Source organism: Acyrthosiphon pisum, chromosome A1, assembly GCF_005508785.2.
Source record: "Acyrthosiphon pisum isolate AL4f chromosome A1, pea_aphid_22Mar2018_4r6ur, whole genome shotgun sequence".
Taxonomy (NCBI): Eukaryota; Metazoa; Arthropoda; class Insecta; order Hemiptera; family Aphididae; genus Acyrthosiphon; species Acyrthosiphon pisum.
In genome coordinates this window covers 151,305,692-151,326,399 of record NC_042494.1, presented here as the reverse complement: position 1 = coordinate 151,326,399, position 20,708 = coordinate 151,305,692, and the positions used below count along the sequence as shown (strand labels likewise).

Genomic DNA, 20,708 nt, shown 5'->3' with positions numbered 1-20,708 from the left:
GGAATTGGCTACACGTAAGAAATAAAATGTTAATCATTGCTATCTACCGCAGGTGGATTGTCCTTCTCAGTTTCATTTGTCACTGAGCAACGCTGGGTAATATAGCTTGCTACATATCTAATATAATAATATACATAAATATATTTTAATTTTAAAATCAAAATTCTATAAAAATATTATTTTTTAATTGACAGTTATAGGTTTGGAAAAAATAACCAAGATTTTCATAGTTATCTTTTTAATCAATTTCAAATTCTAGAACATACGTCCAATTTTTATCTCCAACCACTGAACCACAATAATGATAATTGAATAGAACATTATTCATATTCATGATTGATACGTGAAGGTTATTTTTTTATTTTAAACAAATTTTAATTCAATTTTTTTAAATATTGTCACACAATTAAAATTTATTCTTTAACAATATTTTTAATATAAACTTTATATATTTCATAATGGGTGATTGCATTTCCATGTACTTGTAATATAATTTATAAATTTATGATATAACAAAATAATAATTATAATATACATATATTTATTAATAAATCACAAGTTTAAAAGTGTGTTTATTTTATATCAAAAATAATATCTCATAATAAATGCATTGTAAATTAAAAATCCCCATAGGAGCAGCAATAGAAATTAATTACTCATAGGAATAAAAAGTAAACTAGCTACAGAAAATTACGTTTCACAATAAATGGATGCAAACACGAACGAATTACAATTTTAAATTAACCTACCAAACACTGAATTATCCATATATGTTTATTTTACCTGCCCATACTTATGTTTACATAAGTCTCATGCCGCCTCTGGTTTAGAGACCGAAAAAACGACACATAATAATATACGCGTATGTTTGACATTGGAGTATAACATACATAATATATCATAGTCGGTTTTACTCTCTTGATTTTTTTTCCAAAACTCCTAAAAAAATCAACTTCATTATTATGTGAAAACGATACGTCATGTGTGAATTTTGTCCATGGCATGAGCTAAAAACGGTTTTACCGACCGTGTCGTGGTGTTCTACCGATTCCATATTCAACCGGTTTACGTACCTAGGTACTTAATGTCATACGAAACCTATACTTGTATAAATGCATCAATTTTACATCCGGTTCTATTTCCTCGTTCAACACAATAATAACTACTGCAGTTAAAACTCTGTCGACGGGATTTCGCCCCGTGAAACGTTCGTCAGTGTAACTGTAAATTTAAAACTATAAATATACGTATATTCCATACGTTCTATGGAAATACGTCATTATAATCGCGGTAGTCCACCAAGCACGCCGCCCTCTTTTTTCTTCAACAATGCAGTTGTTCAAAATCTGACTTTTAGAATTTTTAAATATCTCTAAAGACCATAATATTTTCAAATTCTTGAGATTTTTGTTCTGGTATCTACCTAAAGAGTCTCCTGTGAATACACATAATTCTGTATTTTGAATGAGAACTCCCCTTCTCTACTGTACATTTAATAGGTCTTTAAGTATACTTTAAAATTCTAAAAATCAGAATTCGAATAAATGTATTATTAAAGGAAAAATGGAGGAGAGCGTGCATGGTTAATCACCCTGTATAACAATAATACTAAGCAAGTATTATAATAAGTATACAATTTAATAAGTAATAATTTAAAAATTGTCAGACCAATGGCCATAGCTGCCAAGGTTTTATTTCTTTAATAAAAAAAAAAAATAATAATATTACCAAGAGACACACGCGAATAATCGCCCACATAATGTATGCTTTTAACATCATTACAATGAAATAATAGCGTCTCACACCTGGACAACAATAATAATAATAATAATAATAATATATTATAAAATTACTTTACAGCTAGTACCTATACGATATAATATAATATGAGTTCGAAACTACGCACATAACGCACTTATTTTATACTGTCGGAGTACACCCCTGTAAGTTGTTCCCCTACTACTTACTAGCGTGTATAATGTATATACATACATATTGTTTCACCAAACATGCTCATTGCTCACTCACAATAATTCGTTTTTTTATAATACCTACAATGCGTTTATTTTATTCAAATTCTCACTGTTGGATTTTATTAGTACCTATACTGACTTTAAGAAAATATTTCTAAATAGGTACTTACATTTTTATGATATTGTCCTGTCTCTTGTGGTGCGATAAAAAGTTCTTTTAAATTCTCATCGGAGGGAGAGAAATTTATTGGTTTCACAAACATAGCTGAAAAGGGTACTTATGTATATATATTTTTTATTTTTTTTTATATGAAGACACTTTTATAACTGAAAAAATACTTAAATACATGGTTTATGGTAGAAAATTAAATCTAGTTTTGAAAACAAAAACAATTGCGTAAAAATTGGAAAATGCAGGCACTAATTTTCGAAAAATTCAAAAACGAATAACCTTATAGATACTCGAAATTTTCTTCAAATATTTATATTAGCATATTCTAGACATGGGTATTTAAAATAAAAATGTAGACTGTATTTAAGTTATTTTCAGGCAAGTATTAAACATTTTTGAATTTTTGAAAGCTTTTGTTTTCACAAATGTTGGTTAATTGTTTTTGGTAGGTAAAAAAAAAAAGTATCCCTAAATTTTTCTACAATAAAAAAATATCTATTCACACTGGTCTACTGTAGGTACATACATGTTTTTTAATTATTTATTTTTTTTTTTTTAATGATCTTGTCGTCTTGACCACGTGGCACATAATAATGAATAATATAACATAATATAAGATATTTCTTAGAAAAATTGGATGATTGATAGCCATAATAGATGACTTGTCATTGATTGAAAACCTATAGTCAGTGACGAGCTACACAGGTACACTCGAAAGCTATCCACCTACTATAATAAAACAGCAGAGCGACATCCCTGGTTTTTTTTTCAAATAAAAATCACCTTTTTACTGTAAATAGTTTTACTTTTGAAAAAAAGTTAATTGGTCAACATTGAAAAATAAGTATCTATAAAATATCGTGTTTGAAAAACAAATAATGAATATATATTGATGAATCACCCTGTATATAATAATATATTAATATATATACATACACATGAACCGACGTGTATAGTTATAATATATGGTATAGGATCTCGACGACAATGGGAAATAAACGCGAAGGTATATTTTATATAAAAGCATCGGCTGCCGGCGGCGGGCGAGCGAACAGCCGAATCCCTTTACACCGTACCTACAAAACTTACACCATTGCGATGACGACCACCACCGGCAATACCTCTCCTCACTTTATATATATATATATATATATATACAATATACATGGCTATACTACTAATACTATATATTATTATTTACTTCTCTGCCCGTCCCTTTCCCCACAGGGCCCATTGACAAAACGCGCTTTAGCCAGGAAACTCTTTTCGAAACCGACTCAAAAGCCCCCGATCCCCGTTATGTGCATACTCCCCCACGATCAGTCGTCGTTGTTTTCACCACGATTCTATTCAATCAATCGCTGGTTCTCTCGACTATTTTACGACGATGACGACCACAACGACTATACTACGTGCAAGGTATTTTTCTTTCAGTCCTTTTTCCTTTCCTTCTCTCCCCCAGCTGCTCCTTCCTTTTTTTCATCTCCCCCCCTACAAGCACAATGATATCCTTTCAATAAGAGGTTTGGCTAAAAAGTTTCAAGGCGGTTATTTTTTTCTTATTATTAAATACCTGGTCGTCACCCGGTAGCCCAGGACGAAGTTTTTGATTCTGATCCTTTTTATTATTAATATCTCTTTGTCTCTCTCTCTCTCGTTATTTTTTCTATGCTTATTTGTTGTTTTATTTATTTCAATCCAACCGTTTTCCTGTAGCATAGATTAAAGTAAAATACCTTTCATTAATTCCTTCTGAAATTAGGTTTTTCCTGAAGGAAATTCATTACAAGCATCCCATTATTATTACGCTAAACTATCACAGTCAACATGCTTATATAAATCATAAACCATTACTGATACTCAAACTATGTTCATCGACGTGAGTGTGGCTTGTGTAAAAGAAGAATCGTTTTTGTAGAAAAAAGTATAAATAAAACAATACCACTATAATATAATATAACACTATGCGAACACCACATGTTGAGTGGTTTTCAATTGGAACATCGTCTTTACACTTTATTGGCAAACCAAAACGTTTATTTCTATACAATACAGTTATTCCAAACGTGATTACCGATTACGGTTGAGCGTCAATGAGGTTTTAACACTTTAATTGAAATTACAATGCTAATATAATTTATTATCGATAATATATCATTGCACTCTGTGTAAACAATTAATCCGATTCATTTCAAATATAACAAAGTATTTTTGATTTTGACCATTTGTCTTCATAGTTTTAATTAAACAATATTATTATCATTGAAAATTTCTGTAATATATTATTTTTAAAACACTACAGTTGTGTTTGGAAAAAAATACTCATTTCCCATTTTATTATTCTAAATACCTCAAACGTATAACAACTATATGAATCGATCAATTTATATTCAATCTAATATTAACAGCATATTAAATAAAATACGATATCATTAGTTTCTTAATTTCCTGTAACTTTTGCTCAATAAAAATTATTTTATTTTTGTTTAATTCATCATATCATTATGATGGGTGGGTACGCATCGAGTATTTATACAAAATCATTTAGAATTTGAAACTTAATAACTACGTATATTCCAACATAACTTTCGTATAATAATATGTACCTAAACTCCTTTGTAGAAGAGGAAATATTTAACAAATGGTCCCAAAATGTTTTAGTTTTACGATTAAAACTTTTAAACTTCATTACAAAATTACTCTCATTTTACTTACACTTTTGTCTTTGTTCACAACAATATCAACGAACATTTTTATTTACTGTATAAAAATACTTATATAAACATAATATAATGTATATAGGTACGTGTATTTTTTTTTTTTTTGCAATCCATTTTCCAAAAATATTTAAGATAATATAATATTATTTATTTGTTTTGTATGAATGGATTTCAATGCATTTTTGAATTCTTAGATTTTATAAATAATGTACTTATATTATTTTATACTATTTTAAACCATAAACTGTAATATGCACATAATACTATAATAGCAATGATTGTATATAGATACGTGGGTAGTTTTTTCTCTCAACTTCAAATAATCTACTTAAAACGTGATGATAATTGACATTAAAAAAGTTTCGTACATTAACACTATTTAGTTATTCCGTATGATTGTATTATTTTCTGATAAGCTTATGCTTGGAAGCACAGACATATATTATAAAGGAAATTGGTATAATTGCTTCCTATAATATCAAACAAAAATCAAGTTTATTAATGAGTTGAGAATTCAATACGTGACACAGTTTTGTTCCAAAATCATCAAGGGAAGATTGTGAGCATATACTTGTTTTATTCAAAGTGTTTCACGATTACAAGTTTCACAGGAGAAACAGATATTATTCGGAAAGTAAATTTATACTTGTGGTGAAGTCCCAGTGTACCGTGTAATATTGCCATATTGGTAGTAGACAGATTTCGTTCCAAGTTACATATTCTAATAACAAGTTTCACATTAGTGGTAAATTTGCAAATCAACGAATATCTCTGAAGTTAATTCAAATGTGAACATTATATTTTGTTAATTATCGACACTTTTAGTTCGTACAGCTTCAGCCTTTACTAAAAAAAATCTTTTTCACATAGGTCAACGTATAAATCTATTGCAGAACCTTTTCATTATTGTATCAATACAAATTAATTAATAAGATGATTTTACATTTATTTATAGTTAAGCGCAATACTAAAAAAAAATCAATTTAATTTACAATTAGATTTTTTTATCAATGCAAAAAAAACAATTAAATGATAAATCCTATGTTTAAAAGATAATTCATAACTATCGAATTCATAGAATTATATAGGATAATCTATATATTCTTCACGACACACGTAATATTTAGTAGTAGGTATATAATGCGATTCTCGGTATTTAATGTATTTCAAATAATATCTTCTTTATTAAATTGCTAACATTCCAGAAATTGTATACGCATTATAGGTAAATGCCATTAAATATATTTTTTCTAACTAAATAAGCTTTTTGCTTTGAAAATACAACTTGGGTTTTTAATTTCAAATATTTCAATAAACTATAATATAGATATTTCGAGCTATATATCAGCTATTTCAAGTAATATAATATTATATTGCTTGAAGTAGCTGATGACTCCAGGTACTAATAGCAATAATATTGAACACAAAACATTAAATAGTTTACTTTAGCTAAGGTTACTGATGATAAATCAATAATAAACGTCCATAATATTATGTCCATGGATAAAATAACTTTTTTCATATTATCTACAATAATTAATTCAAAATAATATATATTTTTAATTGGAAAATAATTTGCACCATACGCCCTACACCGTTAACATAATTCATTACATTAAGAATTAAGATAGATTATAGTAATAACAACTATAGATTTTTACATTGTTACTCGGGTTTTATTTGTTTGTTTTTTTTTTTTTTGGGGGGGGGGGGCTGTTATTATAATAAAATATATATCTTGAACTAAAAAACATGTTTAATCTTGAATTATTATTATTATAATATTATAATAATGTATTTATTATTGAACTTATTATTTGTTTAATAGTCAAAAAATAATAATGCCATTAGTTACGAATAATATATTAGTTCAATAATTATAATAACATTCACACAAAATATAGAATATTATATTATACTAAAGTAATAATTATTGTCTTGATATTTTTTTATTTAACTACCAGATACAATTAATAAACGTAGATGTATTATAAAAATGTATGTAGTTGTCTTCAGTTAACATAATCTTGAAAATCAAAAATAATAGTAGAGGATACTTAAGAAAATAAAAATAATAACTTCCAGCAACTTAGAAAAAGTTTATAATAGTTTAAAAACATCCAATTGTCTTTCACACTTGAGTTGATACAATTACCTGGTAATTAAAAACTATATTATTAGCTCGATACAACGTAAGATCCAATAAAAATGTATAAATAAATGGTAAATATTTAAAAAAAAAAAATATAATATTATAAAATGTACTTATTATAGCTTATTACTATTGTACATGTTTTGAAAAAAACACGTTGTTATTACTTACATTTGCATAACAAATTGTTAAACGGTAAGATGTTCAACAAATATTACGATATAGTTCTAAAATATTACATCATGCGTTTATAATGTTTAGTTTAAAAGCCTGCGAAGCTGAGTGAGTGGAGGAATAAATGCTACATTTGAAAATGCGGCAAAAACTTCTTTTCCAATAACAATAGGAAGATATTGACGTCACTTGTATTTTATAACTAAATTTGTCAACTATGGGATGTTGTAAAAATATTTCTGTTTAGTCCTTGTAGCATTGATTTCTAACAAAGTATTATTTAAATAGTTACCAACTAATATACTAGGTATGGTTTAAAATTATAGGTGCTCTACTGGGTAGTGAACACCGTACATTATTGTATTGTTCAATGGATATTATTTTTATTCAAACATGGATGGTTGTTCATTGCTTAAAAAAAAATAATCATTTATACATTTTTAAATCGTACCTATTGTAATAACTAACAATTAATTCTTAAAAACTGAATAAATATTTATGCGCACCTCTAAGGCTATACAATGTAAACCACAGTTAATATAGTGATTATAGGTGCATTATTCAAAATTAAAACGTAAAAATAATATTTTTGCCATATTATATTATAATACTTTTAAGTATAAGTAATTAAATTATTAGTTCTACGGTTAATATTACGTTAAATTCCATTTTACCTGTTGTTTAAACAAAACCACATACTGCAGGGTACTAGAGACTGCAGTTCATAAACACACATATTTAACCGATAAACATATACAGACAATAATCGCACAGCCATGCACCAACAAGGACAGATAATAATAATATGAGTAGTGAGTACCCATGTATACCCCTAATATTATTATAGTCTACAATCTGAAATATTTTACTCTCGATTTTATAGGTAACATAATTATTATTATTATTGTATGCATAGTGTGGTGTGTGCTCAATATTATATTGTGAAGCAATAATAGAAATAAAAATATTAATATTTAGATTTGAGATCGAAAAATCGAACCAGACACTTAAAGTTCGATTCGGGTTAAAAGATCGAACTTGACCAAACCAAACTGTACTTAAACAAATATTCAAAATTCTATAATTAATCTGAACTCCAAAATAGTTTAAATAGTTCTCCAAAGAAATGTACGAACTTCAAAACAAATTCAAACATGGTAGACGTTCTATTAGTTCATTATTATAGACGTACATTTCCCCGGTACTGCCAAAAGAAAATTTAATTTTCCAAGTAAACCGGTGCCGTACAAATCTCGAAAACTGTCATACAAATCCATGAAAACCACGTGCTAAAAATTGTAGAAAAGTTTGGAAAATTAAAAATGCATGGTGCTGGGAAATATACGTTAGGAAACGTACGTTCAGGTTCAGTTTAGTATTAAATCGAATGTTTGGTATACGGGTTCGGTTGTATGTTGCACGAAATATTCGGTTTGAGTTGGAAATCACCCTAAATCATTCAGTTGGATATACGATAAAAAAAAGTTCAGTTTGAGTTCGGATCTAGGCAATTATAGTTTTGAGTTCGACTTAGATACCTCTAATATTAATACAGTCGGAATTGGTTAACTCAAAGTTGGATGGACTGGCCAAACAGTTGGAGCTATCTTAGGACAACACAATAATAGGATATTCTAGGAACTGGGAATACATTTGAGAAATCGACGATATCGAGTTAAAAAACTTCGTGTTAACCAAGTTCGACTGTATACGTTCGAATCTTGTACGGATGACGCCGTGTTTAATGAGCTTTGTGGACTACCAATCAAAAGAAAACCTTGGTCTCCAGCTAAAAGACGTGAGGAGGCGGCGGCGGGGAACGACAGCGTCGCGACAACTGTTTCATGCTTGAAATATCGTGTACATTTTCCCGTAATTAATTCAAACACGTTGTCGGAAGCCCGCGGCACCTGCTCTAAACGACATCGCATAAAATTATATTGTACGCCACCCGGGATCGCCCATAATATAATTATAACATTATGTAAATATACCTATATATACGCACGCGGCTTCGGCCGTTCGTCGTATTTTTTTTATGTATGGTTAAAAAAACACATAAAAAACATTTCCGAGAAACGTCGACTATCCCGGACCGCCCCAACCGTGGCCTGCATCGTGCTCGCTCGGGCACTTTCGCCGCCGCCGGGAGCGTGACCGAAGCACCCGCTGCAATTACGACGTGTGATGAATAATCAACGTTAAAAACGCAGTGTTTAATAATAATAATACTAATATGATACGTTACGATTATTGTGTTATATTATTATACGGTGCGACGTGTCTTTTTTACGCTCTGTTCATTGCACGCGGCCATTATTGTGTGTGCGTGAGAGAGCGACGACGTGCGCGGAATGTCAAACATTTTCTATCGAATCGTCCTATATATTATATTATATACAATATTATGATTACGTATTGTGTTCTATGTCTTTTCTAGTATATTTTAGTCGTAGTGCACCGCGACGACCATATAATACGAAGACTGTAAAGGGGGCTTAGCCGGTTCAAACAATTCCCAAACATCCCGTTAAAATTCCAAGCTTGACGCGTACCTTATTATAGTATTATTATTATTTTATACCATGTAATATTGGAATTTTATTACACGTAATTTTTTTAATTATTTATATACACTTTATCTTAATTCATTTTTTTTTGGAGTCAACAGTATTCACTTTTACTCAATAACCGCTGCCATCTCATTCCGGAAAATAAAACATTGTATTCGAGGTATAGGTATTCAATAAAAAATTTAAAAAGTCATAGCCCATGTTTGATTTGTAGCCGTTATGCAAATATTACATTTGGATTTTTTTATTTGATTATTACTAATTGCCATCGTATATAACGTGTTTATTACACACCAAAGTATTATATTCGTTATTACTATAATATCTCTAGGCACCTAATATGTATGATAAAAGGAACAAAAATATTTAAGGAATTTATGGGATGTGGGGTGTGGTTATGTGAACTTGTTTGTGTAAGATAAAAAAATAATGCCACTTAAAATTTTCCTAAACCTCTACCAAGAAGGCGATAAATGGAAATAGCCTCGTGTACTAAAATCTGATTGCAAAAATACGCACATGGAATATTTGTGAAATCTCTGATGGATTTGATTTTTCATCATAAATTATTGCTCTGATATATCCGAATATTTTAAAGATATATTATCAATAGGTAGTTTAACGAATTTAGTATATGAGTGTAATATTTTTCGTACATCAAGTGGGGATGTTACATTAATTTGCGTGGATAAGTTGTAGGTAATGTGAATTTTCTGGGTTTAAAAATGAAGATATTTTTTTTTTATTTTACTCGATCGAATCAGCCACGTAATAAAACGTATCATGGTATCGTCGTGGATTAAACTGATAGGTTTATAACAATGTTGGCCCAATGATGATATTATTATATGTTGGGTGGAAAAATAATTTAGTTTTTCACTTTTTTCCCCCACACGAATAATGTATAATGTGCCTACAGCATGAGACTACATTACTTTATACGACGTTATATATTATAATATTATAATGTACAGGAAGGAGTCTTTCCTTTCGGAAATGCATGAGAGGTACACTGGAGTGTTTCGAAATAGACGTGTGTGACAGCAGACACTAATGGTTACCGACGAGATTGCGATAACGAACTTAAGATTTCCGCGATGATGACACGACAATTAAATCGACCCCTTTGAGCGGCACATCATTCAATTATAGGGCGCGCGACCAGTCACGACGTCGTGTTTTGTAGTAAAATATATTGTATATCATTATCATTATTATTACCATTATTACCGTATGCAGCGTGACGATAGGGGTGTAACACGTTTGGGCATGTTGTTTAAAATGTACCTGTAAATCGTAATCACGTTTGGACATATATTTTATGAAACACGTTAGGGCGTCTTCAAATTTAAAAATAACGAATTAGTTAAAGTTTAAGTTTAAGTTTTTACGATAACGTTGGAAAAATTATCGAATTGAAAAAAATACATTGAATTTTTTTATTAAGCAGTTGGACAACATTTTGCGGTAAAAAATGTATTTATCGCATCACAATAAAATGAATGGAAAATATCACAAATTGATAATTAAATATCGTATCGAGTTGTATAAAAAAAATAGTGCAACGTTTTGAAACAAAAAATAAATGGTAAATATCACCTAAATTATCTCAACTCACAAGTAAAATATTAATAAAAGCGTACTATACTAAAAAAAAAAACACTAAATAAAAGTACAGATCTATTTTTTTGGAATACTTTTTAACGAAACTTTTAGCTCAGAATTTATCATATGCGCCCAAATGTGCTAATATGCAGGGAAATATATGGGTACAAAAGTTGTATGGATTTCCACCCTAAAGTGTTGTGTTTTGGGAAAATACATCCAAACGCAATCCTCCCGAAGCGATAGTATATCCGAAATGAATGATAATAATCATAATAACTGATAAGTGATAAATAATAAATGGAATTCGATCAGCACCGCCGAACTTTGTACCTATATTTACGCATAGAAGACGATATGAAGTTCAGATTTTTTGTTTTACCGTCGTCTCGGGTCAACAGGCGTACTACGCGGGTGTTAAGTTACCTGAGTATGATAATAATATTATTATAATATTTAAGTGTATTAAAAAAAATATATATAATATATCCTAATACCTATAATACGGCACCCAGCAGGCACTATATTATTATTGTATACTGATATCTATTGCTGGACGCAGGGTTTTAATTATAAAACTACCGGAAACTTTGGTTTCCGGCTGGTGCATAATACACCTATGCGCGTTTTTTAATACGACCACTTTTTTAATTTATCGGTAAACATATTATACACACTGTTGCGGAATCCCGGCTACCTACGTATATAATATAATTCCATATACCTGGTTTTGTCGAGGACCATTTTTCTCCCTACTCATTGTTTACATACGAAATACGCGATATTATTTAATTATATGCGTGGGCATACAACGTTCGTATTATCATAATAATTATTTTAAGAGAATAACGTAATATAAAATACATATACATATAACTCTATGTGTGTGTATTATAAGAATTAATATTATAGACAAGTCAGCTACAAAACGTATATCAATCTACTATAATATACACAGGAATAATTAAAAAAAAAACATTGTTTTTTACCAGGTTTACCTGTCAAAAAGTCAATAAAGTTTAATATTTTAATAACAATGTGAAGGTAGATACTAGATACTACTAAATTATAGTGAGTTGTAAGTGAGGCGTGTGTACAACAATGTTTACTTTAAATCGTTCTCGGTTAGTATCTTTTCATCATATTATTAAATTACTTTTAAATTTACCTGCAGATAGTCGTATGGTATTTTAGTTTTACAAGTTTTGTAAAATTGGATCATAGCATTTATTTGACTCACAAATTATAAATTGTTTATGGATTAGTATCAATTATTAGTATAATTTTAAAATCATTATAATATCCCCTTTATCTTCCAAACCAATTTATTATATCACGGACCAATCACCAATAAATTCTATTCTTAATGCACAAAGTTAAAAAACCATTCGATCGAAATTCGATTTAGATATATCCACATTCAACAAAAGTCATCTGATTTACAATTTTTATAGGAAAAAATTATGTTTCTTATTTGATAAAAAGAATTGGATGTCGCCGATGTCAGGAGTCCCGAGTCAAGACACTTCTTAAATGGTATAAAAATCTAAGTATTTGAGAATCGTCCTTAAATATATATTTAAAAATTGTAAAAAATATTTGATTAAATTAGTTTTTAAAAGAAAAAATATGGTGGTTAGCATGCTTGCGGTGATTGTCCTGTATTATATACGCCCTGCAACCCGCTAACACGTCATCGCCAGCCTCTGTAATGAAGACCGCAGCGATATGACTATATTATTATCATTATCATTATTATAATTATAATTATTATTATTATTATCATCATTATTGTAGTTAAAATTGCGATATCAGTAGTTCGAGTATGATAAAATAATATTATAATTTATATTATTCCTCTACAATAATTAATAGTAGACTGTTCATTAAACAGCCGTCACCAGGACGTCGTATGCACGCGTTTTCGCGATACGATATGATGGTCCATGATGGGTATTATTCCGTTCCAAATTTTCATCAAAATCCCAAACGTGCTTTCTGTAATCCACACTACCACACCTCCCGATCGGACTTTTATCGTCTTTAACAAAATGGTCTGAAACTCGTAAGCCGTCGAGTTGTGACGAGCTGGTTCTCAAGTCTTAACCAATATTATAATATAAAGTATTGCTATAAATGATGTGCATATAAACGTCATACTATATGAATTATCGAACACGTATAAGTATAATATTATTTTCCTTTTGATAGTCTTTATTTTGGTTTAAAACTGGAAACTGTGGGTATGAGCAAGTTATGTAAACTTTGGTTTTTAAATTATGTACGTAAACCATATACCTACGAAGTAAAAATGTAGATTTGGTACATATAATTTGATTCATAACATTCTATACATTAAAAAAAAACCAACGAAACGATCCTCCAATCTGCGATGGATGAAGGAAAACACACTAAAAAATGCTAAAATTACAAAATAATGTATACCTATCTACATTCTACAATCTAAATAGAATAAACATGGCTTACTATTAAAAAACAATAATATATTCACACAACATTATTATTTTTAAACAAATAAAGTGGTTCAATTATGTCGTTTTATATTTGAATAATTATTTATTTTAGCGAGGGGATTTTCATAACAACCATAACGGTTGTAATGATAATATTGGAAAAATTAAATATCAAGCATACCATTTTCAATAGCCGAATTTACAATATAATGTATCAAGAGTTCATATATTATATTTATAATACAGAGTGATTCATCTCCATTGTTTTCCATTTAACAATAATTTCATTAAAATACTGATTTAAGTATACTTTTCTAAGAGCTACACTTCCATAGCCCATCATATTATACTACTTGCATTTTTCTGAAATTTAAAAATATATAGTATCATGGTTTGCCATAATTTTTATTATACATTTTTAATGTGTATAGAGTTTTTTTATGGAAATGTTAGTATATATATTATATATAAATTGAAATTCAAACAAGTGGTGTCTGAATTATAGACTATTATAAACATTGTCCTAGTTTAATATTAAGTAAATATAGTTATATTTAATCTAGTAAATCTATTTTTATATTTTTATATTATATGTAATTTCTTTACTTATGGATATTCCATAAATATTATTTACCTCCTATTATAGTTCCTTCCATTCGTAATGATAATATCAATAAAAGTCACCGAAATGCCATTAATATAATAATACCTTATCTTACCATTAAATTGTAAGGTTCACTCCAATTTTAAAAATAACTAAATAAAATGGATTATTGTGTACTTAAAATTATCTATGTTATACGCTTATAAGACGGGGACACACATGCGGCTGTGACGTCCTCTTAAATGATATAGAGGGATGAGCATGTTTAGTGATATATGTAAGAACTTGTGCTTTGTATAAGAATTCTGCGGGCACGCACTATAGTTTCATTTTCAGTTCTTATGAATAATAGTCTATGTTATAACTACTGCCATAAGTATAATTAACTTTAATAACGCATACTAGATAATTATAATATCATAGTCTGTCGTATTATTTCATCGATTATTCATTAAATACTTTTATTTAACATTCATCCACAACAACACTCACATACACTTCAAAGCCGAAAAAAAATTTATTTGAACCTTTAATATCACTTTTGGATTTTATAACTAAAAACATAGAATTAAATATTCAGTAAAAAAAAAGGACGTAACTCCATTTTTTTAAAACATATTTTGCATTTTTTTTATGTTTAAATAATTATCTGATGACGTTTATTTCTTTTGTTTTTTACTGAAGAAAACGGCAGCAACTCAGCTCTTACAAGGAGATTGTAAATAAAGAAAAATATTTTAATGTCCTAAAACCTATTGGACATACCAGTGAACGAAAAATTTTAATCGAGGTCCTGAATAGTAGTAAAAATTAAGTTACCGTGGACCGTCTTCTTTGTAGACGTTAAATGTTAATCTATATATTAAAAATTTGAAGGTATAATATTATTAGTTATGCAGAACATTGATGGTATTTTATGTGCAATAAATTACCAAATTATTCTAGAGCTAGCAACTTAAATATCAATAAAAATAAGTCTTTTAATTAGTTAAAATTATTATTAATTTGTATATATTAGTTAATTAGCAGTTATTAAAAATAATTATTATAGCATAGAATATTTTCATTTTCGTTTTTAGCAAAGTTAATATTTACTGTGCTTGTTCTAAAAGTAATAATAATTAATAATTATTACTATGATAAACTGAATTACAGAACCATGAGATAATTATAATTTGGAATAGCTTACAATAATATTACGTATAGCGGAATTCAGATAAAGGATAAGTCATAAGTGCATAAGTACTATACCTACATAATTTTTCTTTTTAGCTTATCGTTATTTGTGTTAGTGATCTCAGCTCTGTCAAACGTAAGATCAAAGTATATAAAAAGAATTAATGGGTTCACTTGGATGCCCGTTCTAGTAATATTTTTGTTACAAAAACAAATCGGTTGAATTAAAAAGTTGGTCGCAAAAATTATTAAAATTCTTGTTAAATACAAAAAGTATACTATATAGCATTGTTAACTTCAACCCTACCCTAGGCATCTCAATCATACCATTGACCGGAAACCGGGGTACCACTAAATGTTTAATTATAAAAATAAAAGACGATGATTTTTTTCCTATATATTTGTATTCCTAAAGTTCTTTAATTTGTTATCGTAACATTTCACTGGTCTTAGAAAAAAATCGTTGGATACTTCTACTCGTTCCCCCTCCCCTCTCGCCGTATAATTACGTTCAACTCTTGATGTATCCCCCTCCCCACCCCAACACGATTGTTACAAACAATTTCGTAATAATAATAATACCACTTGGTGTTACAGGTGTGTTCCTGTTCTGTTGGGTGCCGTTCTTCACGTGCAACATACTGGACGCGATCTGCCACAAGCTGGACAAGGAATGCTCACCCGGCGTCCGGATGTTCATACTGACCACGTGGCTGGGCTACATGAACAGCTTCGTCAACCCCGTGATCTACACGATATTCAACCCGGAATTCCGGAAGGCGTTCAAAAAACTCATGCGGATAGGCACTTGACCCGTGGCCGACGGCACCGGCAAGAGCTTCGCCACGAACGTCTGCGGCAAGTGACGCCGCTGCCGTTTGTGCGGTGTGCATCGACCGTATATTATTATTAATAATTGCATGTGCAGTCGTATGAACTCGCAGCCACTTCCTCTAACATAATATTATTATATTGTATCATTAACTATTATAATATTATTATAACTAAAATTATATGTTATAACTAGTTCCCGGATTTAAATGCCCTTAAAACTAAAAAATGATTTCAAAAATAACCAATAATGTCCTAAAAAATGTCCTCTTAACGCAATGATACAAGTCACTAACGAACACACACTCTTGCCTTTTTCAATACCTACCTATCGATATTTCAGTCGTCTTGACATTATATTACAATATATACGTGTACTTCGTACGAGACTTGATAAGTCAAACTTGGACGATAATATAACGAACCCGGCATCTCTCGTGTAGTCTTGTCTTCAAGACGATAAAGACGACGACGATGATCACGCAACGTATTCTAACAATACTATAATAATATTAATATAAAACAGTTAACAACCATGTCGTTAGATTTTGAATATTATGCCGTTTTACTTCGACTTAAAATTATATTTTTACAATCGACAAACAAAAATATACGTTATCACCAGTCTTTAAAAACTTGTTTACCTATTATTGTGTACATTGATGACTGAATATCCATTACAATTATACGTTTAAATAGGTAGGTAGTAAGAGTAATTAAATGACTAATGCCAAGATAGTCAAAACGCTTTTTAGGTGTGTTAAACGCTCTTAAATACTGTTATAATAAAACTGTTATCATTATGCCATAAGTTATCAACTTTTATTATCAATCAAATTACAATAAAGTTTAATCTATATGTACAAGTAATTATGGTACTTAGTTAATTTTTTTTTATGTAGTTTTAGGTAATAGTATTATATACAATCTTTAGTCGTGTTATGTGATGAATTTATTGTACATGAAAATGCAAATCATAATATTTCACTTACAAAAGCTACTACGATTAATATTTTAAATTTTATTTAATATTTTATTTTTTTAGAAAATCCATAGTATTATGTTATACTATCTCTTAGATATTTGTATATTATATCTACACACAACTTATGAAAGCGAAAGCCAAAATAATTTAATATGAAAGCCGTATAATTTTTTCGATTATATCTACCTATTTCAAAATGTCGAAACAGTATTTTAAAATCTAAAAATATTATAAAAGCTTAATTAAAATAACAATTTATTATTCTACCTGCTAAAGTGTATTCCGGGAAATTAATAAATACATAAGCTTACTTTTAAATAAAATTATTTTTAAATTGCATAAAGCTAGAAAAGCGAGAATTGTTTGTATGCTTAAACTAAATTACACCGTTATAATAACAATAACGACAAATGAGAAGACATTCTAAAATACGTTTAAAGTTGACTTCTATAAAATCAGACTAAAGATTTTTATTCATATTTTACACGCTCAGTTCTAATTATTTTATTATTAATATTTCTATAAATATACCAATAATAAATTATAAGTGCCATATTTTGTCAGCATATTGAAAATATTTTTATTAAAATTATTAATTTTAATGGTTTCAATAATCAAAAAGTAGCTGATAAAATACGATTTAAAAATAAAAACTATCATCTAAAAAATTTATAATTTAATATAAGTGCATTAGCTATGCAATATTATTTGTTTCATAAGTAAGGCATGGATTTTAATGACCTGAACATTAAAGGACATAAAAACTTCGTTTATGAGCTGAAACTCCAAGACTCTTAAAAAAAATGCATATGATATGTTTTTAGTTTTTTGTTTATTCAATATAATTATTATGTTGTGTAAAAACAATTATTTGAGCCACATTCATTTTTTTTTTTTAATTGACTCCCATTATCATTATATTATTATGATTTAATTTGAAACAATAATTTATGAATACATCTTTTGTCATATTCCTAAAGCTAGATAAAAATCACCTATTACATATAAAATTCCAATAACACACTGAAAACTTCCTAAAAAAATCATTGTTAGAATTATTTTAGTATATTGTAATTAAAAACATTTATAACTTTTAAATAATCATGTCAAGCAATCCATAAAAATGACACAAATACATTGCAATTCGAGCTCTACTCATAAATTGTATATCGTATAATTATTGTCGGAACAATATTTTTCGGTTTTAATAAATAAATTCGAATGCATTATCTATCATATTATTTTCTGTACGAATTGTTTTTGTTATTATTGAGAATTCAGAGTCTTGTATCAACGTGCGTAGTCTTATAATATTAAATTCAAAATGTATTACTAATAATCACGAATGTAATTTTAATATTCTTAAATCAACTACTTTTTAATCATATTTTGTTCTAAAAAATTGTTCAATATTGATTGAACGTGTTTATATTGATCATCTACTTTTATTTAAGTTACGTTTTCTTCGTTTTTAGTTTTTTTAATAATATAATTTTTGGGTAAATAAAAATCGTATCCGAAGACCGGATACAACAAAACTTTCTTTGTAACGTAAATATTATAATATATAATTATGTGAGCGTGTATATGTTTTACATACGTGTTTAGACTACCTATCCCATTAACTATTTTATCAGAATAATGTAATATGATTTTAGAGTACTAATAATTTTTGCTCAAAGAATAGATAGCAAAGTTTGTCTTTGATTATTATTATTAATTTTGTTGAAGCAAACTATTGCAGGATTTAGTGAAATAATAACACCAGGATATAATTTAATGTTTTATTACTATAAATATATTATAATGCTAATATTGACCGTTATTATCAAAAATTAAATCACCTAACCCTACATTATTACTAATAAGTAATAATATCTTTTGTGAGAGTTAACAAAAACATAAACAAAAAATAGATATGTAATATTCTGACTTTATACTCTTTGTTTATGTTGTTCAAAAAAATGAATAAAAAAGTAAAAATATTAATAATTCGCAACATCTTTTATTTATTTTTCTTTCAAATGTTGTATAATAATAATTATTGTAATTGTTAAAGTAATTATAATATACCTAATAGGTACTATTGCTATATTATAAATTTGTTTTGTTTAATGTTGGTTGTTATTCCTAAGTGCTTAATTTTAATTTTAACAGGTTATTGTGAACACTCATTGTAACTCATACCCCATTTACAATGTTTTTATACAAAACCATACATTTTGAAAAATATAATTAAACATAATATCCTTAAATATGTTTATTTTTTATTATAAATATGTGTATTATGCACCTCAAGTGATAATAAGACAACTCCATATTTGTCTCAAACTCGAATAATTAAATATCACTTTCTTTAAAATGATTCATTTTTTTTTCTTTATTCTTATGAATAATTCGATAATAACAAAACCCCTTTCATTTTTTTTTATACTCATCAACTAGAATATTAAATTGTTCAATATTTATTGATTTACAAATGAAAATATATTTACAAAGTCAAAAACCATTTAATTTCATCATTTGGTTTTACTGCTGTATCGTGTATTTAAATTATTATTGACTAAAACAAAAAGTTAGAGTAAAAAGAAAAAAAAAATATTTTATTGAAACTTCAACGGAATAAATTAAGTCAAATGTTCATTAATTAATTAGAAATAATATTCATTAATTAAGATTTTAATTTTTGTCAGTAAGTTTGTACAACGAAAAAAATTAATCGATGAATATTTTTAAAACTGTTGTTATTGTAATTTATTATATCTATTAACTTCATTGATTTATTGTATCATGTATATATTATTACCTATAAATAAGTATTATGTATTATGTTAAAAAAAAACTAACGTTTTATAATCATATTATTATCTAGTCCGTTGTCGATTCATTATATCGTGCGTGGAATATTGTATACCTATAACGGTAATTAATAAGAACTTTTATAATACGCATTACACCCATTATTATTATTATTAATGTATCGTTTTTAATTATTGAGTTTTTAAGGTATACTACTATACTATTATATTGTAATCATTTGTTATTATTATTTTTTTTTTTTATTGTTAAAGATTATAATATTATATCAAAATTCATACATATTAATTATTAATTTTAATTTCCAATCTAGTCTATATAACATAATTTACGAAATATATATTACATAAATGTATATTTATTTATTTATATATTATATTATTATTATAACATGTGAAGTTAGACACGTTACCTTTAAAGATACGATTGTGGTGTAAATATTTGAATTGTAA

General features: G+C 28.0%; 1 protein-coding gene across 1 annotated transcript in view; it reads left to right on the top strand.

Moving 5' to 3' along the window:
• LOC100166556 (dopamine D2-like receptor) overlaps positions 1 to 19,468 on the top strand; it is a 376,736-nt gene extending 357,268 nt beyond the window's left edge. Inside the window, exon 8 of the mRNA XM_029488587.1 lies at positions 16,221 to 19,468. Coding sequence (XP_029344447.1) covers positions 16,221 to 16,435 — 215 coding nt within the window. The 3' untranslated portion in view covers positions 16,436 to 19,468. The remainder of the gene's footprint in view (positions 1 to 16,220) is intronic.
• The last annotated feature ends 1,240 nt before the right edge of the window (positions 19,469 to 20,708 follow it).